A 25,905-nucleotide genomic window follows, 5' to 3' on the forward strand; every position below is an offset into this window, starting at 1 on the left:
CCACTGGTCCTCACCTACCACCCCACCAACCTCCAGATACATCGTATCATCCTTCGTCATTTCCGCCACCTCCAAACGGACCCCACCACCAAGGTTATATTTCCCTCCCCTCCCCTATCAGCGTTCCGGAAAGACCACTCCCTCATCAGGTCCACACCCCCCACCAACCCAACCTTCACTCCCAGCACCTTCCCCTGCAACTGCAAGAAATTCAAAACGTGCGCCCACACCTCCCCCTTCACTTCCCAAGGCCCCAAGGGATCCATCCATATCCGTCACAAATTCACCTGCACCTCCACACACCATTTACTGCATCCGCTGCACCCAATGTGGCCTCCTATACATTAGGGAGACAGGCCGCCTACTTGCGGAACATTTCAGAGAACATCTCTGGGACACCCGCACCAACCAACCCAACCGCCTCGTGGCTGAACACGTTAACTCCCCCTCCCACTCCGCCAAGGACATGCAGGTCCATGGCCTCCTCCATCGCCAGACCATGGCAACACAACGCCTGGAGGAAGAGCACCTCATCTTCCACCTAGGAACCCTCCAACCACAAGGGATGAATGCAGATTTCTCCAACTTGCTCATTTCCCCTCCCCCCAACCTTTTCTCAGTCCCAACCCTCGGACTCAGCACTGCCTCCTTGACCTGCAATCTTCTTCCCGACCTCTCTGCCCCCACCCCCTCTCCGGCCTATCACCCTCACCTTAACCTCCTTCCACCTATCGCATTCCCAATGCCCCTCCCCCAAGTCCCTCCTCCTTACCTTTTATCTTAGCCTGCTTGGCACACCTTCCTCATTCCCGAAGAAGGGCTTATGCCCGAGATGCCAATTGTCCTGCTCCTTTGATGCTGCCTGACCTGCTGCGCTTTTCCACCAACACATTTTTCAGCTTATATTGTATATGGCTGCCTAAAAGACATTTTGAAAAACTGTAGCAACAAGATCCACATTGAAAAAAAAGATATTTGAACAATCAATTTCTTCTTTTGAACAGCATTTCACTTACTAAGTAGTACCCTGTGCTACAGCATCACACAGAGCAGACAATAAAAACTGCATCATGTAAAGAAAATATTCATTTGGGAGAATGTTGATCATAAGGACTTGACAGTTCACAAAGTCAGCTCACTCACTTTTTCTTAGGGCTAACTAGAAATGGGCAATAAGTTATTGCCTTGTCAATGAAACCCATGATGTGAGAATGAAATATTTCCTAGTCTCTTTTTGCAGGATAGATAAAAATTTAGGAAGCTGATATTTACAATTTATCTTCCCTGTTTGGCTGTTAAATTCAGGAGAAAGTGAGGACTGCAGGTGCTGGAGATCAGAGTTGAAGAATCGACATTTCAAGTATAAGCCTTTCATCAGCAATGAGCCACAAGCCTTCATCATTTGGCAACATCATAAACAATTCAAATTGGGATCTAATTCAATGCTGTGCAGGAAGCTGCATGAAATAACCAGACATCTGCTTTAAGTTTTGTTGTTGCAATGAAGTAGAGTATACTAACTGACCTAGTTGGGTTCCTTGGAATCCATTTCTTATGGCAGGACAGTGGAAACAGATAATGTAAAGAAGTTGCATGACATGACAGTGTCTGGAAACTGAGTGTCCTGGACCTCCATGGGTGCAGGAAATGAGTGCAGTCCTCAAGTCTGTTGTTTCAATAAGGAATAGAAGGGTAATAATCGAATAATAATGAGATACTTGACTGACATGAAGCTTACTTCCAGCATTTTCTGCTTTTTCATCCAATGTGAAAACAGCATGCCAAGATGAAAAATGCACATTAGGTGCATCTGTGTAGGACAGTGCATTTGTAAGTAAACACATCATCTCTTTTGGGATTTCAATCAAATCTAGATTGAAGATGTTTTACCATTGCATTAGTAAATAAAAGTTTGACAAGTCTCAATTCAGTTTTAACCAATTGAGAATTTATAGCATCTACCTATTCTTAATACAATATAGCATTAATTGTTTCTCAAATTCAACTTATAGTAGCATCAGTAGGGGTTCTTTGACGTTAAAGCCCAATGTCAAACTTTTATGTTGCAGCTAATCATTTAATATCTAAAACTTTACAGTTTAGCTCTGCCCATTAACTTATAAAGTGCAATGATTTAATACACTACTTACTCACAGAAGACATTATAAAGTACATGCCTAATTCCCTGATTCATCTGCTTGGCAATTCCCCGTTCCGTTCCCGATTAGACTAGCAGGTCATATGACTCCGCCCTCAGGGATTGTCCTTGAAGAGACCAACTACTACAGTAGCAAACCTAAAATACTTGTTACAAAAACTAGCAGAAAAAGTAACCTATTTCATAAGCACAACATTACCGTGTAATAGATATTCAGTGAACAAGGTTTGGTTTTGAGCTGAACGTCTTAGGTCTTATAGATTTAGCATATAATTCTTCAACAGAAACTACATTTTCATTTACCTCTCTTTCTGTGAGATTACATAACCATCTAGAATCCGCAGGGTTAAACACCAACTGACTATATATGGTCTATAGTCAAATCCAGGGAGGGAGGGGGTAGCCATTACACAAGGATTGCTCATAATTGACAGCTGTTCCAACTCATGAAGGAATCCAAGATAAGAAACCTAATAGAAAACATCTGTCGTCATTTAAGCATTGGTAAGGAAGAAGCTTTATTACGACATGACGTTCTGTTAGCAACGAAAAACATTTGATTTGGAATGAAAATATTTTTAGTGAGTTTTGAGAAGATTTGTAGCTCAGGTTGAGGTTCTGGATGTAAGTTTGCTCGCTGAGCTGGGAGGTTTATTTTCGGATGTTTCATCACCATACTAGGTAACATCATCGGTGAGCCTCCAGTGAAGCACTGGTGTTAGTGACCCACTTTCTTTCTAGAACACCAGTGCTTCAACGTAGGCTCACTGATGATGTTACCTAGTATGGTGATAAAACATCTGAAAATGAACCTTCTTGCTCTGTAAATTTGCTCACTGAGCTGGAAGGTTCATTTTCAGATGTTTTATCACCATACTAGGTAACATCATCAGTGAGCCTACGTTGAAGCACTGGTGTTCTAGAAAGAAAGTGGTTCACTAACATCAGTGCTTCACTGGAGGCTCACCGATGATGTTACCTAGTATGGTGATTAAACATCTGAAAATGAACCTTCCAGCTCAGTGAGCAAATTTACATCCATGTAAATATAGTATACTACTAAAAATAGATTGATACTAATACTTGACATTACTGTTAAAAAATTTATTTAGCAACCTGAATGATGTACGTTTTGCATTATTACTTCTAAGAAATTAAATGCGGTGTACCTCATTTAGATCTCTAATCTCATTCTCAGCTAGAGAGAGGATGTTCAAGTCTGGTGGCAGGTGGCTAGAAGCAGACCGGAGTGTGGTGATAGTATTTCCATGCAATAGCAGTATCTGTTAAAGAAATATATATATATTTTCCAGATATATTCTTCAAAATAGCTCCATACTTATTGTTTGAAAAAAAATGTGATTTATTGATATGGGGAAGAGTAAAGTTTTCCACAGTGTCCTGAATAAGCAATTATTTCAAATTAGGATTGACTATTGCTTGCATATCTTACCCGCAGAGACAAGAGTTTTGATAGGTCACCTATCAGGGAAATATTGTTGTCTGACAAATCTAAATGCTGAAGTGCCAAGCAGTTATTGACTGGTTCCATCACCTGTAAAAATCAAAACAACATGCCAGATTACAAAGGAAATTGTAAATCATCCCAATAGTCTCTGGAACACAGATTAAACAAATGATATTTTTGAAATATGGAAACCCACTTTCAATAAAATCTTGTTCATGAAGCAGAATATCAAACCATTTTTCCAAGGGCTCCTAGATGACATACTCAGTCAAATGCTCTCTTGACGTTGAGCCCTCTTCATTTTAGCTCCTTGTCTATGTTTAGACCAAGGCTGTACTGAGATCAGGAGCTGTGTGGACCTGACAGAACCCAAACTGAGCATTAGTGAGTAGGTGCTTTTATACAAGCGCTACCTGATGACCCCTTCCATCACATAACTGATAAGGGAGAGTTGACTAATAGGGCAGTAATTGACCAGGTTGGATCTATCCTGCATTTTGCCAAGGTCATACATGGACAATTTTCCACATTTGACAGGTAGATACCACTGCAGTAGAACACATTGGCAAAGAGTGTGGCTAGTATTGGAGCACAAGTCTTCAGTGTTATTGACAGAATGTTGCCAGGACCCAGCGCATTTGCAGAAAACAGTACCTTCAGCTGTTTCTTCTTATCACACTGACTGTATCTGTAAGATATAATTCTGTGATATTCACTCTGTCAGATTGTTGCATCTGTGGAACAGCTCTCCCAATTTTGGCTGTAGCTCCCAGATGTTGGTATGGAAGATTCTGCAGAGTGGACAAGGCCACGTTTGCTATTGTTATTTCTAGCAGCCCGATTCTAGCAGCAGATATGCTGGTACACCACAACCTGCATACTTCCCTTCAAGCCACACATCATCTGTTCTGAAACTATATCACTGTTATTTCACTGCTGCTGCATCCAATACTGGAACTCTCCAACAGCACTGATGTATCACATGGACCTCATCAGTTCAAGGTGGCAGCTTACTATCGTCTTCAGGACAATTTGGGACGATTTGCCAATAATGCTCACATTCCACAAAATAATTTTTTAAAAGTAGGGAACGATAATTTAAATATTTTGCATTCTAATTAGCTTTTCTTAAAGAGATGAGATTCATGGGGAAAAGCTGAGGCCTATTCTACAAGCTGTCTCCATATGGTGCCATCAAACATATCAGATGATTTTTTTAAAAATTCATTCGTGGCACTTGGGCATTGCTGCCCAGCATTTATAGCCGATCCCTATTTGCCCTTGAGAAGGTGGTGGTGATTTGCCTCCTTGAATCGTCACTGTCTACTTGCTGAGAGTTGACCCACAATGCCGGTAGGGAGAGAATTCCAGAATTTTGATCCAACAACTGTGAAGAAACAGCAGTATATTTCCAAGTCAGGGTGGTGACTGGCTTGCAGGGGAACTTTCAGGTTGTAGTGTTCCCAAGTACCTGCTGTACTTGTCCTTCTACATAGAAATGGCCATGGGTTTGGAAGGTGCTGTCTAAGGATCGTTGGTGAATTGCTACAGTGGATCTTGTAGATAGTATACATCGCTGCTACTGACCCCAGTGGTGGAGGGATTGAATGTTTGTAGATGTGGTGCCAATCAAGAGGGCTCCTTTGTCCTAAATGGTGTCAAGCTTCTGAGTGTTGTTGGAGTTGCACCCATCCAGGCAAGTGGAGAGTATTCCACCACATTCCTGACTTGTGCCTTGTAGAGGTGGATAGGTTTTGGGGTGTCAGGAGGTGAGTTACTCGCCACAGTATCCTGAGTCTTTGACCAGATCTTGTAGCCACTGTGTTTATGTGGTTAGTCCAGTTGTGTTTCTGGTCAATGGTAACCTCAGGGATGTTGACAGTGAGGGAATTCAGTTATGGTAATACCATTGACTGTCAAGGAGCAGAGGTTAGAATGTCTGTTATTGGTGATGAAGGGCTTTTGCCCAAAACGATGATTTTACTGCTCCTCGGATGCTGCCTGAATTGCTGTGCTCTTCCAGCACCACTAATCCAGAATGTTATTGGTGATGGTCATTGTCTGGCATTCTTGTGGCGCCAATATTACTTACCACCTGTTGGCCCAAGCCTGGATACTGTCCAGATTTTGTCGCATTTGAGCACGGACTGCTTCAGTATCAGAGTCGTGAATGATGCTGAACACTTTGCAATCATCGGTGAACATCCCCACTTCTGACCTTATGACACAGGGAAGGTCATTGATGAAACAACTGAAGATGGTTGGGCCTAAGACACTACTCTGAGGGACTCCTGCAAAGATGTCCTGGAGCTGAGATGACTGACCCTCCACAACCACAACCACCTTCCTTTTTTGCCAGGTATGACTCTAACCAGCGGAATGTTTGCCTCCTAATGCCCATTAATTCCAGTTTTGCCAGGGCACGTTCATGCCATAATCAGTCAAATGCGGCCTTGATGTCAAGGGGTGTCACTCACCTCACTGCTAGAATTCTGATCTTTTGTCCATGTTTGAACCAAGGCTGTAGTGAGATCAGGAGCTGAGCGACCCTTGCAAAACCTAAAATGGACGTCACTGAGCAGCACTGATAACATTGTTGATGAACCCTTCCATCACTTTACTGATGATGGAGAGTAGACTGGCAGGGTGGTAATTAGCTGGGTTGGATTTGTTCTGCTTTTTGCGTCCAGAACATAACCGGGCAATTTTCCACATTGCCAGGTAGATGCCAGAGTTGTAACTGTACTGGAAGAGCTTGACATGGAGAGTCAAGTTCTGGAACACGTCTTCAGTACTATTGCCAGAATGTTATCAGGGTCCATTGCCTTTTCAGTATCCAGTGCCACTAGCCATTTCTTCATATCACATGGAGTGAATCAAATTGGATTACAGACTTGTATCTGTGATGCTGGGGACCACTAGAGGATCCAGAGATGGATCATCCATTGGCACTTCTGACTGAAGATTGTTGCCAATGCATCAGCCTTATCTTTCGCATTGATGTGCTGGACTCCTCCATCATTGAGGATGAGGATATTTGTGGAGCCGCCTCCTCCAGTGAGTTGTTTAATTATCCACCACCATTCATAACTGGATATGGAAGGACTGCAGAGCTTAGATTTGATCAGTTGTTTGAGGGATCACTTAGCTTTGTCTATCACTTGGTGTTTATGCCGTTTGGCACACATGTAGTCCTGTTTGGTAGTTTCACCAGGTTGATACCTCACTTTTAGGTATGCCTGATGCTGCTCCTGGCACGCCCTCCTGCAGTCTCCATTAAACCAGGGTTGATCTCCTGGCTTGATGGTAATGGTTGAGTGGGGAGATGCCAGGCCATGAGGTTGCAGATTGTGCTAGAGTACAGTTCTGCTGGTGTTGATTGCCCACAGTCCCTCATGAATGCCAAGTCTTGAGCTGCTAGATTGGTTCAAAATCTGTCCCATTCAACACAGTGATAGTGCCACACAACACGATGGAAGTTATTTTCAATGTAAAGGCAGGTCTTCATCTCCACAAGGACAGTGCGGTGGTCACTTTTACCTATACTGTCATGGACAGATGCTTCTGCAGCCGGGGGTTTAGTAAGGATGAGTTTAAGTATTTTTTTTCCTCGTTGGTTCCTTAACCACCGGCCACAGACCCAGTCTAGCAGTTATATCCTTTAGGACCTGACCAGCTGTTGCTGAGTCACTCTTGGTGGTGGACATTAAGATCCCCCACCCAGAGTACATTTTGCTCCCTTGCCACCCTCAGTGCTTCCTTCAAGTGTTGTTCAACATGGAGGAGTACTGATTCATCAGCCAAAGGAGAATAATATGTGGTAACCAGTAAGAAGTTTCCTTGCCCATGTTTAAACTGAAGCCAGGAGACTTCATGGGATCCAATATCGATGTCAAGGACTCCAAGGCCAACTCCCTCCTGACTGCTTACCACTGTGCTGGGTCTGTCCTGCCAGTGGGACAGAACATATCCAGGGATGGTAATGGTGGTGTCTGAGGTTGGATAGTTGAGAAGAAGTGTCTCTGAAATATTCATTGTACCAGGAAGAGACCACTTGATCACTGCACTGAAAAAACATTGAAGGTTGCTGACTTGCCATGATCAAACAGTTATCAACTACACCATATTTAAAGTAATTTACCGAAGCTGCAGAGTTTTGGAACTGAAGTCATATGTTAATAAAGTGATGAAAGGTTCACTGTACCATTTCCTTCAAAGCCTTGGAAGTATCCTGGGTAAGAACAAATGGTGCAAAGCTTAGTAAAGACAAGATTTTAGAGTCACATTATTTAGGGAACAAAGTCACCAGTGGAACAGCAAATCCAAACTGACAGTCATGGATTAGGCTGGAATTTACAATGTAATAACACCATAATCCCACAACATTAAAATGAAATGATGTTTGGGCAATCAAGCAGTAGTTCAAAGGTAGAAAGGATCATCTTTATGAAGAAATAGGATGAGAAGTAACAATTTTTGTTTATGAAGGTGAAACGAACTGCAAGTAAAAGATTGAAGAGGGAGCATATGACAGATGCCTGGTCAAAAGACCATTTATCCCCTTGAACCTGTTCCTTAATACAATGAGAACATGATGTATATGCAACCAAACTCTATATATTTGCCGTCATGTCCCTTAATTTCTTTGCCCTACAAAAATCCATCAAATTTCAAATCAACCGATCTAGCATCAATTACTTTTTGTGAAAGAAAGCCCCCTTTGTGCTGGTCTTTTCTAATTTGAATCCAGAGGTCTGGTTCTTTAGTTTATACTCCTTTGGTCTGGATTCCAAAAGCAGAGGAAATAGTTCTTTCTACAGCCCTATTTGTTTTCTTTATTACATTAAAATTTGATCAAACCAACACTTAACATTCTAAATTACAGGGACTACAACCCTTGATGTCTGATGTCATTCAATTAAGCCAATATTCCACTTTCTCCAAGGCTAATAGTCCTCAGGTGTGGCACCAAGAACTGCTCATATTTTTGCAGAACTGATCTAGCTTTGTATAGCGAAAGCATGTGTCCACTCCTCGATAAAGAGAGTAGTATTCCATTAGCCTTTTGCTTTTAAGTGTTTCCTGTACCTGTTCTTGACTGTTTAATGATGTGTATAATGATTGATATCTAAGCCTTTTTGGCTCTCTAATGCTCTTCGTTTTTCAACATTTACAAAGTACGTTGTTCATTGTTTTGGCTTCAAAATGGATATCCTCACATTTGCCACTCAAATTCTTTTTCCACAGCTTTGTCAATTTATTTAATCTATCTATACATATAATATTACACTTCCATCTATGCTGCTTACAAAGCCATTTTGCTTTCAGCTAACAACAAAATACAACGTGTGGTTTTTCTGTTCAATCATCCGATCATTAATGAATATGCAGTGAATAATTGAGGCTCCAACACAGATTCTTGCAGTACACCACCGGTCACTTTCTGCCAATTAGAAGCAATGGCCACTGCACACAGCTGTTATTACTTGTGTTTGATACAACTGTATATAGTTTGAGATAAAGAAAGAGAAAAAATCATAAATGATGCAAATTAACTTCATTTTGGTATTTAGACATTAAAAAATCCTCAAGTTATGACACTGCAAAACAAAACCTTTTATGTTGGGTAGAGGTAATTCAAATTTAATTAAGTAAACATACAATACCTTAATGTTGTTTCCAGCTAGGTTCAGCCACTCCAGATGAACCAAGTCCTTCAGGCCTTCCACATTTCCAATACTGTTGTTAGGCAAGTTTAAGACTCGCAAATTGATCAGCTTTGCTACACCTATCATCCGGACTAGGCGATTGTTGGCTACAGACAACTGCAACAAAATAAAACTTTTTGTTTTGCATATGTACAGTATAAAGTTGACCAGGTATATTAATGCACAATGAACATTCCTTTCCAACAAAATGAATACGTTCAGGCTGTGCCATTTTAAAATTACCCAAAAGCTTTAGGAACTTATCGTTGATTACGGCTTTCTCCACAGCAATATGTCAGCCAAAGTAGGCTTCCCAACCAATCTTTTTCCCCATTGTATAAGTTGTTTGGATAATTTGAAATGTAGCAAGCTTGCATTTGTCTGGATGAATGCAAGGTGAAAGGTTTTAGCAATATGCCCCTCTTTTAGTAATTTTCAAGCTCTGTACTAGCAAGGGACTATTTTATTTATAAAAACCAAAAGAAAATCAGAAACAAAAACAGAAGATATTGGAAAAGCTCAGTTGGTCTGGCAGCATCTGTGAAGAGAAGTCAGAGTTAGTCTTTTGGGTCAGGTGACCCTTCCTCAGAAATGAGGAGGGATGACCGGATGCCAGCCCTGCTAAGCCTTTCCAGCTTCAACTATTATACCAAAATTCAGCAGGAGCTGGGGAATGCAGATTGGGAGCAGCAGTTTGAAACTAAATCCACATTCGCTATCTGGGAGGCTTTCAAAGAGAGATTGATTAGAGTTCAGGAGAGGTATGTTCCTGTGAAAATGAGGGATTGAAATGGCAAAGTTAGGGAACCATGAATGACAGGTGAACTTGAGAGACAAGATAAGAGGAGAAAGAACGCATACATAAGGTCTAGGATACTAAAGACAGACAAAGCTTTGGAAGAATATCGGAATTTAGGACCAATCTGAAACGAGGAATTAAGAGGGCTAAAAGGGGTCATGAGATATCTTTAGCAAACAGGATTAAGGAAAATCCCAAAGCCTTTTTTTCATATAGAAGGAGCAAGAGGGTAACTAGAGAGGGTTGACCCACTCAAGGACAAAGGAGAAAGTTATGTGTGGATTCAGAGAAAATGGGTGAAATTCTTAACAAGTAATTTGCATTGGTATTCACTGAGGAGATGAACATGACAGATGTTGAATTTAAGGATAGATCTTTACGTACTCTAGCTCAAGTCGGCATAAGGGGGGAGGATGTTTTGGGTATTCTAAAAGGCATTGGAGGTAGGCAAGTCTGGATGTGATGTACCCAGGTTACTTAGGGAAGCGAGAGAGGAAATAGCTGGGATTTTAACAGATATTTTTGCAGCAGCCATGAACATGGGTGATGTCCTGGAGGACTGGAGAATTGTTAATGTTGTCCCCTTGTTTAAGAAGGGCAGCAGGGATACTCCAGGTATAGACCGGTGAGCCTGATGTCAGTGGTAAGGAAGCTGCTGGAGAAGATACTGAGGGATAGGATCTATTCCCATTTGGAAGAAAATGGGCTTATCAGTAATGGGCAGCATGGTTTTGTGCGGGGAAGGTCATGTCTTACAAACCTGATAGAATTCTTTGAGGTGGTGACAAACTTGATTGATGAGGGAAGGGCTGTAGATCTCATATACATGGACTTTAGTAAGGCATTTGTAAGGTTCCCCATGGTAGGCTGATGGAGAAGGTGAAGTCGCATGGGGTCCAGGGTGTCCTAGCTAGACGGATAGAGAACTGGCTGGGCAACAGGAGAAAGAGAGTAGTAGTGGAAGGGAGTTTCTCAAAACTGAGACCTGTGACCGGTGGTGTTCCACAGGGATCCATGCTGGGACCACTGTTGTTTGTGATATATATAAATGATTTGGAGGAAGGTATCAGTTGCCTGAGTAGCAAGTTTTCAGATGACACCAAGATTGGTGGAGTAACAGATAGTGAAGGGAACTGTCAAAGAACACAGCAGAATATAGGTAGATTGGAGAGTTGGACAGTGGAATGGCAGATGGAATTCAATCCGTGACAAATGCTAGCTGATGCATTTTGGAAGATCCAATTCAAGAGCAAACTATACAGTAAATGGAAAAGTCCTGGGAAAATTGACATACAAAGACATCTGGGTGTTCAGGTCCATTGTTCCCTGAAGGTGGCAACGCAGGTCAGTAAAGTGGTCAAGAAGGCATGCTTTCCTTCTTTGGACGGGATATTGAGTAAAAGAGTTCGCAGGTTATGTTACAGTTGTATAGGACTTGGGTTCGGTCGCATTTGGAATACTGCGTACAGTTCTGGTCACCACATTTCCAAAAGGATGTGGATGCTTTGGAGAGGGAGCAGAGGAGGCTCACCAGGATGTTGCCCGGTATGGAGGGCACTAGCTATGAAGAGAGGTTGAATAGATTATGATTATTTTCATTAGAAAGATGGAGGTTGAGGGGGAACCTGATTGAGGTCTACAAAATTATGAGAGGTATAGACAGGGTGGATAGCAAGAAGCTTTTTCCCTAGAATACGGAACTCAATTACTAGGGGTCACGAGTTCAAAGTGAGAGGGGAAAGGTTTAGGGGAGATATGCGTGGAAAGTTCTTTATGCAGAGTGTTAGGGGCCTGGAATGCATTGCCAGCGGAGGTGGTAGAGCCAGGAATGATAGCGTCATTTAAGATGTATCGAGATACATGAATGGGCAGGGAGCAAAGGGATACAGCTCTTTAGAAAATAGGCAGCAGGTTTAGATAGAGGATCTAGATCGGCGTAGGCTTGGAGGGCTGAAGGGCCTGTTCCTGTGCTGTAATTGTATTTGTTCTATATTGATGATTTTTTATATCAATTTAAATCCATTAAATTCTAATTCTTAATATAACCATATGGAAATATTCTCAACACAAATGAAAGAGAGAAGGAAAAAGAAATAATGGAGTGGAAAAGCACCTGAAAGTAACACATGGAGCAGATATGTACACTTGAGAAGGATACATTAATGCTTGTACTTAGCTACTAATATCATACTGTATTCTGTTAAGATGGGAGTCAAGGTAACACGAACCAACAGAAGGCCTGACCTGGAACAAGTCCAAGTAAGAATTCTAGAATACATTCCTGAAGCAAAATGAATATTGAACACATTTTTCAAAACAGATTTTCTTTTCTACAAGTACTTGATTGATTATATCAATGCATCTTGCAGGCTACTTTATAAGGAAGCATTAAATTGTACAGCTACTTCCCTAATTGGTCCTGATGTACAAGATGTCAATTTCAGCAAATGTTCATGTTAAAATTAACAAGAGCAGTATGCCATGTAGACTACATAACATGTTACTTCTGTTTCATCTAAAATAGTGATTTGATGCAGAGAGGTCATTGTAAAGGCTTAGCACACTACGAGCACATGTCCTTTAAAATCTCACAAGAAATTTTTTTCAAAGAACACCAACTTGTACTAAATCTCCACATTTCTCCACATTTTCCAATTTAGTCAGTTGGTTCTTGTCCAGAATCAGAGTAAAAATACTTGTCGGACACAGCGCAACTGTATCCAAATGCTGCAATCCCATCCCTGATAAGTCAACTATTCGACCTGAAAAATAAAAATAAAATCCAAATTAACATAACTTATTTAGCATGCATGAATTATTGGATCCATCCCATCCTCATTTTTTTAAAAGTAGCATTCAATTATGAACAATCATTTAAAAATCAGAGGATATCCTATTTACAATACAAAAGAATAATCAATAACATAATTTCCAAATTGTGAAAAATACCAGTCAGTAGTATAACAAAACAGGACATGCATGCTCCAATACATTCCAGCTTGAGAATGACATAGTTAGGGAGAAGGACATGTACACAGCAGCATGTCACTCTTTCCGCAGAATCAGAGCGCTTGTGAAAAAACCCCCCTGGGGCTACAGAAATCACAGCAGCAATGAAAAATTCTGGCCCAATTACAGGTCAGGAGAAAACAAATCCATAGCACCAATAGTTTCCCATCAATTTAAAATTATAAGATTTTTAACACATCAAAAAGACCATAGAAAAACAAAAGAATATTGGACCATGTTTCAGAAGAAAAGGCCAGATTTCAGGCAGTGACTATGTGGAGCCATCCAACATAGAACTTTATCATAGACTTGGAAAATCAAATTGGCAAAGATAGCCATGAGGAAGAATTAAGAGTGTATTCAAGACAATTTCCTAGAATAATACACAATGTACCCAACAATGGATCATGCTATTTTTTATCTGGTAGTATGCAATGACGCAAGTTTAATAACTGATCTTCAATGAAGCAGTGACCATAGCATGATTGAAGTTAGTATTTTGTTTGACATTGAGAAACTTGAGTGAACAACTGTTCTAAATTTAAATAAAGAAAATTACAAACAGATGCGGGAAGAGTTGGCGGGAGTGGACTGGGAAAGAGGTTTCGCAAGAACGGCTGATGTTTAAGAAAATAGCTCATGATTCTGGAAAGATATATCCCAATGAGAAGGAAAGATTCTAGGAAAGGGATAAACCAACCATGATTAACCAAGGAAGTTGAGTATACTGTACTATAAAATTGAAAGAAAAACCATACAATGCGGCACAAAGATTACAAAGGTGATCCAGAGGATTAGGAAGTTTAAAAGACAATAACAAAAATGACCAAAAAAAACAAGGAGAAAATAAATTTTGAGGGTACATTAGCAAATAACAAAAACAGAGAGCAAGACTTTCTTGAAAAATATTTTAAAAACCACAGCAAATGAGAATGAGGCTAGGGAAACAAAAATGTGGAACCAGGAAATAACAATCGGGACAATACTGTGTATCAGTCTTCACAGTAGAAGAATCAAACAGCATTGCAAAACTACAAAATAATCAAACGGACTGAGTTGGAGAGGTGGAAACAGACAATAACTAGCTAATGCTAAGCAAACTAAAAGGGTTAATGGTTGATAACTCTCCTGGTAAGATCCAACGTAGAATTTTAAAGTAAGTAGCTAGAGATGCACTGGTAATAATCTTCGAAGATTCCTTAGATTCTGGAAAAGGCCCAAAAGATTAGAAAACTGAAAATGTAAACAAACATTCTTGTGCAGAAAGGGAAATAGATAAAAATGACTCATGTGGCACAGTGGTGGTGTCCCTACCCCTGCACTGAGGGGCTTGGGTTCAAGTCCTGACTGTTCCAGTGGCGTGTAATAACATCTCTGAACAGGTTGATTAGGAAAAATAGGTTACATTTGAAAAAAAAGGTTAAGTATAGCTTAGCATCGGTCCTTAGAAAAATGTTAAAACATTTTAAAATTACATCCCTTATTGTATAATAGCAGAACATTTAGAAACACACAATATAATCAAGCAGAGTCAGCATGGCTTCACAAAGGGCAAATTGTGATTGACAAACTCTAAGAGTTTGTTGAGGATGGTACAAAAAAAGGGAACCAGTGAGTGTAATATATTTAGATTTCCAAAAAGTGTTTCCCCAGATATCACATATACATATACTTAATATGATAAGAGCACATGGAGTAGGAATAGTATATTCACATTGATAGAAGGTTGGCTACCTAGCAAAAGACAGACAGTTGGGATAAGGAGACACTTTCAGGATGGCAATCTGTAACCAATGGAATAAGATGGAGTCACGGGCCGGAGTAGTGGCTACACTAAGGAAATGACAAAGGAGAAGAGGATCCAATGATCACGACAGCAACATCAGCACGAGGCAGACCCGGCTGTACTTCAGCCCAAGGTAGCCCAGTAAGTGAGGGGCAGGTGCTAGGCATAATCCTTTAGCCCAGACTCGCAGGCTGAGCCAAGACTCCAGGTCTGCAGCTAGTCCTGCGTGCCTGACGGCATGGCAGCAACAGCGCCAAGTTTGCTTCCAGAGCAGGACCATATGGCACTAGCAGCAGCTAGATCAGCGAGGTTGGCTCAGCACAGACTCATGGCAGTGACAGCGCTGGAGGTGAGGTAGCGCTGGAGAATGGTGACTGTTTCTTCCAGTGGCAGCAGGGGCATGGCAAAGTGCAACTGCAGCAGTGTAATTAGCTTAGAGCAGGGACTTGAGGTATTGGGATGGAGGAACCTGGATCCAGGCCCATGACTCAGCTAGAAAAAGGAGGTTTACTAAAGACCAAATAACTTTATTGAGGTAAGAATGTAAGACTAACTTTATTGTTTTATTTTTCTGGTTTTATATTTTATGTTTTGATTTATTTTCTGTGTTTTGAGATGGCGCTTACGAGTGGCGACACCAAGCAACATTTTTCATTGTGTTTGTAATGAATACACAACAATAAATCAAATGAAGTCAAGGCTGGAGGCACAATTTTTTAATAATATGTATTAATGACAATGATGAGGAAAGCAAATGTACCAAGTTTGCAGGTGACAAATAGTGAAGATGACACAAGGACTATACAGAGAGACACAGACAATTAAGTGAGCAGGTAAAAATGTGGCAGATGGAATGCAACATGGGAAAATGTGAGATTATATATTTTGACAGGAAGAATAGAAGAGATTAATGTTATTTAAATGGAGCAAGACAAGAGAAATCTGCAACCCAGAGGGATTTGGGGGTTCTATTACATGAATTACAAAAAGCCACCATCCAAGTTCAGTGGGTAATAGGGAAGGCAATTGGAACATTGCCCACTATTTCAAAGGGAATGGAGTATAAAAATAGGGAGATCTTGCTGAAACAATTCAAGGGACTTGTCACGTCATACCTGGAATACTGTGAACAGTTTTGGTCTCCTTTTCAATAAGAGATAAACTGGGATTGTTGGCAGTCCAGTGAGGGTCCACTAGGTTGACTCTAGGTATGGAGGGATTTTCTAGGAGGTTGAGGAGAGTTTGAGTAGGTTGGACTTGTACCCAGTGGAGTTTAGAAAAATATGGGGAGAGACCTTATTGAAACATACAAGAGTCTCAAGGGACTTAACAGGTTAGAAACTTCCTCTTATAGAAGAATAGAGAACTTGAGGGCATAACCTCAGTGTCATGTATCAATGGAACGCTTTACTGCAAATGGCTGTCGAGGCCGGGTCCTTAAGCATATTCAAGCCAAGACAGATTTTTAAGCATCAAGGGAATCAAAGGTTATGGAGAAAAAGCAGGAAAGTGGAGTTGAGGATTATCATGTCAGCTACGATTGCATTAATGGCTGAATGGCTTTCATCTGATGTGATGCTTTATGGAAACATAACTCAAGGACTGGTAGAACTCATGCAAAGTAAAGACAAAAATGATAGAAATAGTATAGCTAACAACCAACCTTTAAATCATAAGCATGTTCCTTAAAGAAATTTTCATATGCGAATATACTATTCCCAATGCCATATGCTCTTAAAGTAAAACCTGAACTTAGAAATTAAACATTGAGGTTTACAGATGATATGCATTCACTAACACTGACTAATCAAATATGGACAGATTAGCTCACACTAACAAATAAGATCTTAAATCTTGTAGTTTGGCAGGAAACTACTGGCCATGACATCAACAGAAATCCTTTTTGTTCTTTACAAATGTCAGTTTCTACTCAATGAGTACATTCTTACTTCTAAATGAAAGTTCCAGGATTGATCACATAACATAGGCTGACACTTCAGTGCAGTATTGTAGAGTGCATTTTAATCAGTAGGAGGCTTTCTTGTCTATGTTTGACATGATGCCATGACAAGATTTCAGGGCAACTGTGCCTCACTGTACTGCAGCCCTGCCAGAGTGACAGCACATATCCATGGATGGTCATAGGGCTGCCTGGAACATGATCCCAGGAACCACTCTCTCAGAATTTTACTTGATAGTCTATGAGGAGAAAGTGAGGACTGCAGATGCTGGAGATCAGAGCTAAAAATGTGTTGCTGGAAAAGCGCAGGTCAGGCAGCATCCAAGGAACAGGAGAATCGACGTTTCGGGCATAAGCCCTTATTCAGGAAGAGGCTTATGCCCGAAACGTCGATTCTCCTGTTCCTTGGATGCTGCCTGACCTGCTGCGCTTTTCCAGCAACACATTTTCAACTTGACGGTCTATGCCAGGTTGTTGCTTGACTAGTCGGTGGGACTAGTCAGGTTGTTCAACTTTCAAATAAATCCCCAAATGTTCTTTAGGTGAACTTTTCAGCTTCAACTGGTTTGGTTTGGATTGGTTTGGATGCATAAATCAAGTCTGTCCTGTGTTAAGGTTTATAGCAGTTTGATAGAACTGAGAACTTTCTAGGTCATCTCTTGGGACAATTAAGAGTCAGCCACATTGCCACGGACCGGAGTATGAACAGCAAATTTGTTCCCTAAAAGGCATTAGGTGAACCTGATTTTGTTTTTACAATCATCAACAATAATTTCATGGTCAGCCTTAAGTTTGATTTTACTTCAAGATGCCCACATCCATCGTACACAGCTCATCACTTTAGGCTCTTCAAGTGCCATCTAGTGGTGGCATTGGCCGTCCACCCTTTGCCAAATTGTTTTTTCACCACACACTAACTTTTGAGGTTGATGAGAGAGATTTCCATCTCACCAGTGGTTACCACATTCTGGACAGGATGAACAAAAATATCCATTTTTGTTTCAATTATAGATGCAATATTTCGAAGAGGAAGGTATACTTTTGATTCAAAGCATGCCTTTTGGCAAGAAGAGAAAATAACTAAATAGTCGTCAAGTTAAATAGCAACATAGAAACCCAGGACCAATTAGAATAGAACATTAAGGAAAAGGAGCATTTCCTTAATTGGGTGTACTGAAATTGGACCATTCTAAGGTAGGGTAGCAAATTGGCCCGAGCAAACTATGTGACCCAGTAAATCAAACCACTATTGGGAAATCTGCATTTCCCAAACCACCGTATTTTTCAAGTGAAGCATGGATTTCCAATAAAACTTACAGCCATTTAAAGTGGCATCACTTGCTTTTTCCTATACAGCAATTTGGGCCACTCCCTATAATTAATATCATTGAAACTGAAAATCCCTTTGACTGATATGGAGCAAGGTAACATGGTGCTCTTGTGGGCAATGGTAGCATCCCCACCTCTGGGCCAGGATACCTGGGTTTAAGTCCTACCTGCCCAAGAGGTATGTAATAATAAATCTTAGCAAGTTGATTAAAAAATATCTAGAATGTTTACATCTAACATAGTATCTTCCATTTATTTTAAAGCAGCTCTTAAATGTGAAATTTTCTCTTTAAAAATTATTTTACAATAGAATGTATATCCCATTTTAAAGCTAATTAGAAGCGTTAAAACAAGGTTAAAAACCATAGCCCAGGTCAAAGGCAAATGCAAAGACAAACATTTCAAGAAGAAACAAACAACAGATAAGTTGCGATTAGCTAATGGTAAACTCAAAGTAAAACTGAAAACTGTATGTAGTGGAAAGGAGAGATTAAATGGGGCCAAGGGTTGACCAGATCGAAAAGTTGAAGTTCTAAATTGGAGAAAGGCCAGTTTTGACGGTATTAGGTGAGAACTTTCAAAAGCTGACTGGGGGCAGATGTTCGCAGATAAAGGGACAGCTGGAAAATGGGAAGCCTTCAGAAATGCGATAACGAGAGTCCAGAGAAAGTATACTCCTGTCAGGGTGAAAGGAAAGGCTGGTAGGTATAGGGAATGCTGGATGACTAAAGAAATTGAGGGTTTGGTTAAGAAAAAGAAGGAAGCATATGTAAGATTGAGTGAATTCTTAGAAGAGTATAAAGGCAGTAGGAGTATACTTAAGAGGGAAACCAGGAGGGTGAAAAGGGGACATGAGATAGCTTTGGCAAATAGAGTTCAGGAGAATCCAAAGGGGTTTTACAAATACATTAAGGAAAGAAAGGGTACCTAGGGAGAGAATAGGGCCCCTCAAAGATCAGCAAGGCGGCCTTTGTGTGGAGCTGCAGAAAATGGGGGAGATACTAAACGAGTATTTTGCATCAGTATTTACTGTGGAAAAGGATATGGAAGATATAGAAAGTAGAAAAATAGATGTGACACCTTGAAAAATGTCCAATTTACAGAGGAGTAAGTGCTGGATGTCTTGAAATGCATAAAGGTGTATAAATCCCCAGGACCTGATCAGGTGTACCCTAGAACTCTGTGGGAAGCTAGAGAAATGATTGATGGGCCTCTCGCTGAGATATTTGTATCATCGATAGTCACAGGTGAGGTGCTGGAAGACTGGAGGTTGGCTAACGTGGTGCCACTGTTTAAGAAAGGTGGTAAGGACAAGCCAGGGAACTATAGACCAGGGAGCCTGATGTCGGTGGTGGGCAAGTTGTTGGAGGGAATCCTGAGGGACAGTATGTACATGTATTTGGAAAGGCAAGGACTGATTAGGGATAGTCAACATGGCTTTGTGCATAGAGTCATAGAGATGTACAGCATGGAAACAGATCCTTCTGTCCAACCTGTCCATGCCAACCAGATATCCCAACCCAATCTAGTCCCACCAGCACCCAGCCCATATCCCTCCAAACCCTTCCTATTCATATACCCATCCAAATACCTTTCAAACGTTGCAATTGTACCAGCCTCCACCACTTCTCTGGCAGCTCATTCCATACACATACCACCCTCTGCGTGAAAACGTTGCCCCATTGGTCTCTTTTATATCTTTCCCCACTCACCTTAAACCTGTGCCTTCTAGTTCTGGACTCCCTGACACCAGGGAAAAGACTTTGCCTATTTACCTTATCCATGCCCCTCATAATTTTGTAATTCTCTATAAGGTCACCCTTCAGCCTCTGACACTCCAGGGAAAACAGCCCCAGCATGTTCAGCCTCTCCCTATAGATCAAATCCTCCAACCCTTGCAACATCCTTGTAAATCTTTTCTGAACCCTTTCAAGTTTCACAACATCTTTCCAATAGGAAAAAGACCAGAATTGCACGCAATATTCCAACAGTGGCCTAACCAATGTCCTGTGCAGCCACAACATGTCCCAACTCCTGTACTCAATACTCTGACCAATAAAGGAAAGCATACCAAACGCCTTCTTCACTATCCTATCTACCTGCGACTCCACTTTCAAGGAGCTATGAACCTGCACTCCAATGTCTCTTTGTTTAGCAGCACTCCCTAGGACCTTACCATGAAGTGTATGAGTCCTGCTAAGATTTGCTTTCCCAAAATGCAGCACCTCACATTTACCTGAATTAAACTCCATCTGCCTCTTCTCAGCCCATTGGCCCATTTGATCAAGATCCTGTTGTAATCTGAGGTAACTCTCTTCACTGTCCACTACACCTCCAATGTTGGTGTCAGCTACAAACTTACTAACTGTACCTCTCATGTTCACATCCAAATCATTTATGTAAATGACAAAAAGTAGAGGACCCAGCACCGATGCTTGTGGCACTCCACTGGTCACAGGCCTCCAGTCTGAAAAACAACCCTTCACTACCACCCTCTGTCTTCTACCTTTGAGCCAGTTCTGTATCCAAATGGCTGCTTCTCCCTGTATTCAATGAGATCTAACCTTGCTAATCAGTCTCCCATGAGGAACCTTGTCGAATGCCCTACTGAATTCCATATAGATCACATCTACCTCTCTGCCCTCATCAATCCTCTGTCTAAAAATCCTGCTGCAAGTCATACTTCTCCTGATTCCTCAAAGCCTCTCCATCATCTACAAAACACAAATCGGGAGTGTGATGGAATATTTTCCATTTGCTTGTATGAGGGCAGCTCCAACAACACTCGAGAAGCTTGATACCATCCAGGACACGGCAGACCAACTTCATTGGCACCACACTCACATATATTCCCTCCACCAGCTTACAATTGCAGCCTGTGTACCCATTTACAAGATGTAATACAGAAATTTACCCTTTGCACGTTCCAAACCCATGACCACTACCATCCAAAAAGTCAAGGGCAGCAGATACATGGGAATCTTAAAATTTCCTGTTAAGCCCCACCCAGACTTAGAATTATATTGCTGTCCCATCACTGTCGCTAGGTCAAAATATGACCCCAGTAGCATTGTAGGTGTACCTACACTAAATAATCTCCAATAATTCAAGATGACAGTTCACTACTTCCTTCCCAAGGGAAGAAAGAATAGGCAATAAATGCTGGCCCAATCAGCAAAACCCACATTCGCACTGATTCAATAAAAAAAAATCCAACCAGCGCTGCGCCGGCACTTTTTTTATTTTAACCTATTCAATAATGGGCCGTTGGTATCCTAAGTGCCCTTGAGAAGATGATTGAGATGCCTTCTTGAACCACTGTAGTCCACGGAGGAAACATATACCCATACTGGCGTTCTGCAGCACTTACAGATTACATCAACTCCTTCAAAGCAGTCGATTTCTGAAAGCCTTTCTTCTTGTGCCCCCTTTAGCTCAGAACATTCTGTTTGATGGGCCTCTGAGATCTTCCTGGGGATTCTGCACAATATGTATGTGCACAAGGCCTGTCTTGTATAGATCAAAATTTAAAATGGCTATTATGCCAAAACTGGCAAATTATGCTAAGTATTAACCTATGCCTGTAGTACAGAGCCATCCAGTGCCTTTTCGTCAAGGTGATTTAAGTTTTCTAAACCATCTCAGCCATAATCTTTTATTGTGAGATATTTTTGTGAGTGCAGGCAGGTTATTAACACTGCCAGGGGGAGCTACTGTTCACTATATTCGTAATTCTTGGCAGGATCTATTGAATTTCAGTAGGCTGTGCATAACTGCTTCCCAGAAGTAGTACAACCTAATCCTAACAACAACTGCAAAGGTAGTAAGGAGGCTTCAGGAAGCCTTTGAAAGATTCTTTGTCTATTTTAAAGACAGTGAGCATTACAAAGTATATAATTTATAATACAGTCATAACAGTCCTCACTTGTGCCATGTAAATGGTGGACAGGCTGTGGAAAGTTAACAATGAGAGCGAGAATGATAGTCTTGAGTTGAGGATCTTCGTTAACTGGTAGGAATGTTACTTGCCATTTATAAGAGGAAGTTTGGATGTTGTCTAAATTTTGCTGCATTTGGACATGGACTGCTCAGTACCTTTGAAGTCTGAATATTGCTGAATCTTGTGCAACAAGAGAACACCCCTATTTATGACTTTATGAGGGGAGAACTGACAAGTAACAAACAATTATTTGTTTGACTATGTCAGATACTATTTTCCTCTTCACTTGTAAAAATATTTACCAGTTCATGTTTGGAATATTGACATCACCAGAAATACCAGTATTTGTTGCCCTTTCCTAACTGCCCTCAAGAAGGTGGGACTTGAATTACTGTAGCTACTCAGGTTTGTATAATTTTAGTATTGGGAAGGGAGTTCCAGGATTTTGATCCAGCATCAGTGAAGGACTGACAATGTAGCTTCAAGTTAGGAGGTTATGTGGTTTGGAGGAGAAATTGCAAGTGATAGCATTCCCATGCATCTACTGCCTTGTCCATTTAGGTGATAGGGTTTGTAACATGCTCTTGAAAGTGCCTTAGTAAGTTGGCACAATGCATCTTGCAGATGGTGCAAACTGATATGCGTTGTGTTGGTAATTGCAAAAGTGAATCTTTACAGTGGTACATCGAATTCCAATCAAGCGGTCTAGATTAGATTAGATTTACAGTGTGGAAACAGGCCCTTCGGCCCAACAAGTCCACACCGACCCGCCGAAGCGCAGCGCACCAATTCCCCTACATTTACCCCTTACCTAACACTACGGGCAATTTAGCATGGCCAATTCACCTGACCCTGCACATCTCTTGGACTGTGGGAGGAAACCGGAGCACCCGGAGGAAACCCACGCAGACACGGGGAGAACGTGCAAACTCCACACAGTCAGTCGCCTGAGGCAGGAACTGAACCTGGGTCTCTGACGCTGTGAGGCAGCAGTGCTAACCACTGTGCCACCATGCCGCCCACGTCTGTGTTGATCTGCTGAGCTTGAATGTTGCTGGAGCTGTATTAATCCAGGCAAATCAGTTGGGATAATTCCAAATCACCCCAATTTATTTCTGGATTAGTACATTTATATACTAGAACGTTTTTCAAACCAGTATCCCCTGAGCGTCTGGTATCATATCATCTTGAAACCTACCTTCTTCCTTTACCCCTATTGTCTCAATTGCCTAAATATTTCCAGTTTTTGTACAGGACTTTAGTGAAATCATACTTTTTAAAAATTCATTCATGGGATCAGGGTGTCACTGGCTGGGCCAGCATTTATTGCCCATCCCTAATTCACCCAGAGAGCTGTTAAAAGTCAACCACATTACTGAGGGTCTGGAATAACATGTAGGCCAGACCAGGTAAGGATGACAGTTTCCTTTCCTAAAGGACAATAGTGAACCAGATGAGTTTGTCCAATAATCGACAATGGATTTTATGGTCATCATTAGACAATTAATTCCAGATCTTTTTAAAAAAATTGAATTCAAATTCTACCATCTGCCATGGCAGTACTTGAACCTGGGTCCCCAGAACAGTATCTTGGTCTCTGGACTAACTGTCCAGTGATAATACAACTAGGCCATTGCCTCCCCTTTGCAAGACTTTGTGCTGTTTATCTCTGTTTAAAGAAGGATATCCTTGCATTGGAGGCAGTATTTCAAAGGGTCCTTGGATGAGAGGGTTATCCTTTGGTGAGAGACTGAGTAAACTAGCCTTACATTCTCTAGAGTTTAGAAAAATTAGAGGTAGTCTCAAAAAAATTCATAATTTTGAGGGAGTTGAAAGGATGTACACAACTCATTTCCCCTGTTTGAAGAATCTGGACAGATGGGAGCACAGTCTTAGGACAATGGGATAATCATTTACAACTGAGAAGAGGAGAAATTTCTTCACTAGAAAGGTTATAAATTATTGGAATTTTCTACATAAGAGTTGTTGAACATAGTTAAGGTCTGAGATGGCCAAAGTTTTGATGTCTCAGATAGTCAAGGGATACAGGAGTCTTGCAAGAAAATGCCAAGACTAAAGATCAATCACAACTGCATTGAACAGCAGATCAGGCACTTTGGACTGTATGAGCTTGCTCCTAATTATTATGTTCCTCTCACTTAAACACAGTCTTTGGTACCAAAGGAAGCAATAGAAATAATACTCAATGGGAACATCTTGTCTAAGTCAGAAGTTTGAGGATTCACATTCTGCGGAGTGACAGAGTACATAATCTGTGCCAACACTTCAGACAATACTGCACTAAAGTGCCATGTTTCGGAGTGGATGGTCTAAATCCAATTAATGCTCTTCGATGCAGTATTAGAAATTTGTTTAGAACCTTTCAGTAGAGATGCTGTCTGACTTGTTTTTTCTGTCTCATGCAGTTCATAGAGTCATACAGATGTACAGCATGGAAACAGATCCTTCTGTCCAACCCCTCCATGCCGACCAGATTTCCCAACACAATCTAGTCCCACCTGCCAGCACCCAGCCCATATCCCTCCAAACCCTTCCTATTCAACTACCCATCCAAATGCCTTTTAAATGTTGCAATTGTACCAACCTCCACCATTCCTCTGGCAACTCATTCCATACACGTACCAAAATCTGCGTGAAAAGGTCGCCCCTTAGGTCTGTTTAATATCTTTCCCCTCTCACGCTAAACCTATGCCCTCTAGTTCTGGACTCCCCGACCCCAGGGAAAAGACTTTGTCCATTTATTCTATCCATGCACCCATAATTTTGTAAACCTCTATAAAGTCACCCCTCAGCCTCCAATGGTCCAGGTAAAAACAGCCCAATCCTATTCAACCTCTCCCAACAGCTCAAATCCTCCAACCCCGGCAACATCCTTGTTAATCTCCTCTGAACCCTTTCAAGTTTCACAACATCTTTCGGATAGGAAGGAGACCAGAATTGCAGGCAATATTCCAACAGTGGCCTAACCAATGACCTGTATAGCTGCAACATGACCACCCAACTCCTGTACTCAATATTCTGACCAATAAAGGAAAGCATACCAAACGCCTTCTTCACTATCCTATCTACCTGTGACTCCACTTTCAAGGAACTATGAACCTGCACTCCAAGGTCTCTTTGTTCAGCAGCACTCCCTAGGACTTTACCATTAAGTGTATAAGTCCTGCTAAGATTTGCTTTCCCAAAATGCAGCACCTCGCATTTATCTGAATTAAACTCCATCTGCCACTTCTTAGCCCATTGGCCCATCTGATCAAGATCCTGTTGTAATCTGAGGTAGCCTTCATCGCTGTCCACTACACCTCCAATTTTGGTGTCATCTGCAAACTTACTAAGGAGACCTCTTATGCTCGCACCCAAATCATTTATGTAAATAACCAAAAGTAGAGGACCGAGCACCGATCCTTGTGGCACTCCACTGGTCACAAGCCTCCAGTATGAAAAACAACCTTCCACCACCACCCTCTGCCTTCTACCTTTGAGTCAATTCTGTATCCAAATGGCTAATTTGCAGTGTTCCGTGAGATTTAACCTTGCTAACCAGTCTCCCATGGGAACCTAGTCGAACACCTTACTGAAGTTCAAATAGATCACATCTACCGCTCTGTCCTCAATCATCTTTGTTACTTCTTCAAAAAACTCAAATCAAATTTGTGATTCATGATTTCCCATGCACAATGCCATGTTGACTAACCCTAATCAGTCCTTGCCTTTCCAAATACATAGG

The 25,905-nt window shown here is 41.3% G+C and overlaps 1 protein-coding gene across 1 annotated transcript in view; it reads right to left on the bottom strand.

Annotated features, from left to right (window-relative positions):
- The window catches only part of cep97 (centrosomal protein 97), a 53,953-nt gene that overhangs the window by 24,449 nt on the left and 3,599 nt on the right, over positions 1 to 25,905 (bottom strand). Inside the window, exons 2-6 of the mRNA XM_072585397.1 lie at positions 12,753 to 12,895; positions 9,293 to 9,451; positions 3,612 to 3,713; positions 3,328 to 3,441; positions 2,462 to 2,628 (exon numbers count right to left, since the gene is read on the bottom strand). Coding sequence (XP_072441498.1) covers positions 2,462 to 2,628; positions 3,328 to 3,441; positions 3,612 to 3,713; positions 9,293 to 9,451; positions 12,753 to 12,895 — 685 coding nt within the window. The remainder of the gene's footprint in view (positions 1 to 2,461; positions 2,629 to 3,327; positions 3,442 to 3,611; positions 3,714 to 9,292; positions 9,452 to 12,752; positions 12,896 to 25,905) is intronic.

This window comes from Chiloscyllium punctatum, chromosome 15 (genome assembly GCF_047496795.1).
Source record: "Chiloscyllium punctatum isolate Juve2018m chromosome 15, sChiPun1.3, whole genome shotgun sequence".
Lineage (NCBI taxonomy): Eukaryota > Metazoa > Chordata > Chondrichthyes > Orectolobiformes > Hemiscylliidae > Chiloscyllium > Chiloscyllium punctatum.